The following is a 4,906-nucleotide window of genomic DNA, read 5'->3' as shown; positions in this document are numbered from 1 at the left end:
TCAAACTTTTTTTTTCATATAGGAGTGGAGAATAGCCGCTTCTCAAGATTGGAAGACTGGGGAATTTCATGAGCTGCTCCTCCCTGAGGTAGAGCTGGGTTTGGTGAAGTCATTAAATAAGCAGTAAACAGAAAAAACCCATAAATCTTAAATAAAACAATGTAAACCAACCTTAATGTTTGGAGTTAAGGGGCCTTACGTTCCACAGGCCCCAACTAAACAAATCTTTGATGACCAATTAAATATAAATTAGTGAATCACTCAACAACATAATCATTAGACTAGCAAGCAACTCTTATCACAAGGTGTTGTCTAAAAAAAGGTTGCTTCCATCCCACTGTTCCCATACCCCAATTAGATTGGATAGAAGTGTGTGTGTGGGCCTTCACCATCACCAGTAGCAGGACAAACAAGTCATTCCATGCAAGAACCGTGTGCAATCCCATAAATTGCCACCACCAAATCATTCAGTTCCTTGAATTATATAACTCTTTAATACCTTCACCGCCCATCACAGCCACACAAGTTTTTACTTTCTTTCCTCCCCTCACATTAACACAAGTGAATAATCACTTGTAAAAAAAGAAAAGAAAAATAATAAAATAAAAAGGCATCCCATCATCCTTCCATGAATGAGTGAATTCTCTCCGACCCCCAAAGCCCCTCTCACTATCTCTCAGATGACATCCTAACTGTGAAAAAAAATCCCAACCGAAAAGAAAGCCCCCAAAAAAAATTAAAGTAGACACTGAGAAATCCCATCTGTCCATCTATCTATATCTCAAGTTACAGAAGGAAAGAAAAGTCGGGGGAAGGGAAGGACGAGAGAGAGAGAGAGATGAGCTTCGAAGAGTCGATGAAGTCCCTGTCACTGGACTACCTGAACCTGATGATAAACGGGCAGGCGTTCAGCGACGTGACGTTCAGCGTGGAGGGGCGGTTGGTGCACGCGCACCGGTGCATCCTGGCGGCGAGGAGCCTCTTCTTTAGGAAGTTCTTCTGCGCACCGGAGGCGGAGGTGGTGCTGCGGGGGCAGCATCAGCCGGGGAGGATGGGTGGCGTATCTCAGGTCATCCCCGTCAACTCTGTCGGCTACGAGGTGTTCCTGCTGCTGCTGCAGTTCCTCTACAGCGGGCAGGTGTCCATCGTGCCGCAGAAGCACGAGCCCAGGCCCAATTGCACCGACCGTGGGTGCTGGCACACCCATTGCACCTCCGCCATCGACCTCGCCCTCGACACCCTCTCCGCCTCTCAGTACTTTGGCGTCGAACAGTTGGCGATTCTCACTCAGGTTGGTTGGTTGCTTGAGGGCCTTCAGTGATGATGGTGGTGCCTGTTTGTATTTTTGGTGCTATATACTTATTGGAGTTTTTAACTTCTTTCGATTTCTTTTTCTTTCTTTATTTTTTTATGTGGTGGTGGTTTTGTATATTTGTAGATGGTGGGGTAATGAAGGAACGGAAGAAGAATAGTGGGGTTTTGGATACAGTTCTTGGGGAATTGGAGTTGGGAGGGTGGAGAGGAGAAATTATTGGGTTTCTTTTTTCTTGTTGTGTGTTTTTTGGTTCTCAAGCGGAGGGAAGTGTTTTGGTTTGTAGCAAATCTGATGGGTGGGGAGAAATATGTGTTGTGATCTTTATGATGGGTATTGTCGGTATCATCTTATGGACGCACTCATGGCTAAAAAAGGCTTTCTATGATTGCGTATTGATAGTTGAAACTCTTTGAGCTTTTTTTCCCTTTGATTTATCGGTTTGTTTTCTCTTATGGCTTTTGTTTATTTGACAGTTTTTTTTTTTAACCTTTTGATTACTTGTTTTTCTTTGTTAATTAAAAGAAATTGTTTGTGGCAGCTGAAACTTGGGTTCGAAGTTATTTTTCTACTAGTGAGAAGAAGATTATGGAATTCGAGTCATGGGGTTCTAATTTTAGGCTAGCAGTACCCAGTCTTCTCTCTCTCTCTCTCTCTCTCTCTCTCTCTCTCTTACATGCATAATGCTGATGTAATTTTGCTCTCTCCAAAATGGGTTCTGTACATGAGAACTCTCTCTTACATTTCAATTTAATGACTGTGGTCTGTGTGTGGGTAAGGCGTTTTCTTCAAAAACCAACCTCTTCTTTCAAAACCAAGACAAACAGCACTTGTGGAACGAAAAAAGAAAAAAGACAATAAATGGTGACTCCTACTCCATATTACTTGCTGTTATCTTGCTTTATTTGTGTTAAATGCTTGACAAAGAAAAAGCAAACAAGAAAGAGAGAGAAACAGAAACTGTTTTCTTGGTTGCATTGCAGAAACAGCTAGCGGCCATGGTTGAAAAAGCCTCCATCGAGGACGTGATGAAGGTGCTGATGGCGTCGAGGAAGCAGGAGATGCACCACCTTTGGTCCACCTGCTCCCGCCTCGTAGCAAACTCAGGCCTACCCTCAGAGATCCTCTCCAAGCACCTCCCCATAGACGTCGTCTCCAAAATTGAGGAGCTCCGCCTCAACTCCACGCTCTCCCGCCGCTCCCTCCTCCACGACATGGGCGGCACCACCTGCTCCTCCTCCCCCACCGCCACGACTGGCGACGACAAGCCACAGAAGATCCGGAGGATGCAGCGGGCACTCGACTCCTCCGACGTCGAGCTCGTGAAGCTCATGGTCATGGGGGAAGGCCTGAACCTGGATGAAGCCCTCGCCCTCCACTATGCGGTCGCGAATTGCAGCCGGGAGGTGGTGAAGGCCCTGCTCGAGCTTGGCGCGGCCGACGTCAACCACCGGGCCGAGCCCATCCGGAAGACGCCACTACACATTGCCGCGGAGATGGTGAACCCGGACATGGTGGCCGTGCTGCTGGATCACCACGCCGACCCGAACGTCCGGGCGGCAGACGGCGCCACACCGATCGACATCCTCCGGTCGCTCACTTCTGACTTCTTGTTCAAGGGTGCAGTCCCTTGCCTCCCCCACATTGAGCCAAACAAGCTGCGGCTCTGCTTGGAGCTGGTGCAGTCTGCTGCGTTAGTCCTCTCCCGAGATGAATGCAATGGTGCCGTCGGCGCGCCTGGCATGGAAGGCCAGATTGTCTATCTCAATCTTGGTGGTGCAGATTTGGGCTGTAAATACGATGGTGAATCCGGGAACGATGGTGAGAGGTACTGTAATCAGATTCCGGGGTCTCTCTATTCTCATGGGTTTTAACCAACTCTCTGTGCCTTTTTTTACTCTCAGAATTTGAATCACCTTTTTTGTTGTGGAATGGGAGTAAACAAACATGAGGACTTCACCACATACTGAAAGTACTCTCACGCTTAAACTAAATTTTTAGCAGGCTTAGGAATTCTTCTGAATCAGGTCAAGCACCCCCCCCAAAGAAGGCCTGTAGTGGCTAGGAGGTTGCTCAAAACCACCAAACCCAATCCCCCCAATATATAATTTTGTTTTCTCTATTGAACGAATATTTTTTCTTTTCGTTTTTTGCTTAGAAAGTTTTTTTTCCTTTACTGTGATTGTAATGTGTTCCACCGACACCCAATTTTCCTTGATATCATGGTTATGCACAGGACTATCAATCTTGGTAACATGTAGTAGAGAGAACTCTCTCTCTCTCTCTCTCTCTATATATATATATATATATATATATATATATACTATTATATTATTATTATTGTTACGAGGATTGCGATTGAGATTCTCCTTATCTCTTTAGTTGGGAATGGGATCATCAACTTTCTATATATGTCCAAGCTAGAGTTAGCCTTTCTTTCTCCATATTCGATGTTACAGAGAGATTGATGATTTTTAAGGGTGAGGCAATAGCTCTCCATTGTAACTCCCAGCATCCTCTTCTTTGCTAGCTTTTATGATGGTGGGATGGAAAAATTTTAGGTGGCTGTTTTTGCTACAGACCACGGCTGTCCTCTTTTGGTTACATGATTGGATCTGTCCCTTGTATTCTTCAACCACTGTCCAAAAGGGTCTTTGTCTTGCATGAATGCAACAAAAAAATGCGTGCACGGTACTTTATATTGATAGCTGCTTACACCAAGATCTCTCATTTTTTTTATACTATTTTTACTGGTTTGCTCTTTTTTTTTTCTGCTTTGCTTTCTCCTTTTAGGCCTCTTGTTCCCCTTCTGATTTCAATACTCACTAAATGGGCATCTTGTTCCCTCTTGTGTGTTCATCCTTATCCATATTTTATTTAGTTGACATGTGAGTGCTTTTTGAGTGCTTTTACTCTCATAATGCGATGCCACCACAGACAGGATGATTTATGTGATGTAAAATTTCCACTCTTGCTGAGCTTTTCAAGGGTGTATGATTGATATGGTGAACTTTTCTATGATGCGTATAAGTGTCATTATTGCGTTTTACTCGTAGCAGCAAAATGTGGAAGCATAATATCTATCCTACATTTGGGGGCTTCTTTGTGGTCATGATTGTTTCATGTAATAAGTGAAGTACCCTTTATGTTTCTTGAAATTCTTCCATTTACATTACATGTTCTTTCCTTATACGATTCGTTTTGTGATCCTATATGTTGCTTAACTAGAAAACAGCATGCTAGATCGTGCTTGAGTTATGCAACTGCTTTTGCTGTAGAATGTGTAATTTGTAAACTCTACTTGGTTGTTTGAAGCTTATGAGGCTGTGAATATCTAATTCTTAGGAACTGAGAAGTTGAGATAAGGTAGTTGGTACATTTCCAATGTATGGTGTTATCTCGAATGTAGTAGAACCCCTGAAGTTGGATATTAGCAGATACACAATCCTTGTCATTCAAATTTCTAATGGATGACTATAATTAAATGTAAATGATTGCGATTTGAATTGATAAGTGTTGCAAGAATTTATCAGGACCAAGCACAGATCTCATTGTTTGGATTGATGGGCATTTGAGTCAAGGTTCCTCTACTTG

At 43.7% G+C, this 4,906-nt stretch overlaps 1 protein-coding gene across 1 annotated transcript; it reads left to right on the top strand.

Annotated features, from left to right (window-relative positions):
• The first annotated feature begins 838 nt into the window (after window positions 1-838).
• Window positions 839-3,312, top strand: LOC149819970 (BTB/POZ domain and ankyrin repeat-containing protein NBCL-like). The gene is made up of 2 exons (XM_089982900.1): window positions 839-1,291; window positions 2,296-3,312. The coding sequence occupies exons 1-2, from the start codon at window positions 839-841 to the stop codon at window positions 3,184-3,186; spliced, it is 1,344 nt and encodes a 447-aa protein (XP_089839026.1). The 3' UTR covers window positions 3,187-3,312.
• The last annotated feature ends 1,594 nt before the right edge of the window (window positions 3,313-4,906 follow it).

The sequence above is a fragment of the Nuphar pumila genome, chromosome 12, assembly GCF_984573655.1.
Source record: "Nuphar pumila chromosome 12, dmNupPumi1.hap1.1, whole genome shotgun sequence".
Classification (NCBI taxonomy): domain Eukaryota; kingdom Viridiplantae; phylum Streptophyta; class Magnoliopsida; order Nymphaeales; family Nymphaeaceae; genus Nuphar; species Nuphar pumila.
The sequence above is the reverse complement of the archived record's forward strand: the minus strand, read 5'-3'. Positions and strand labels throughout refer to the sequence as shown.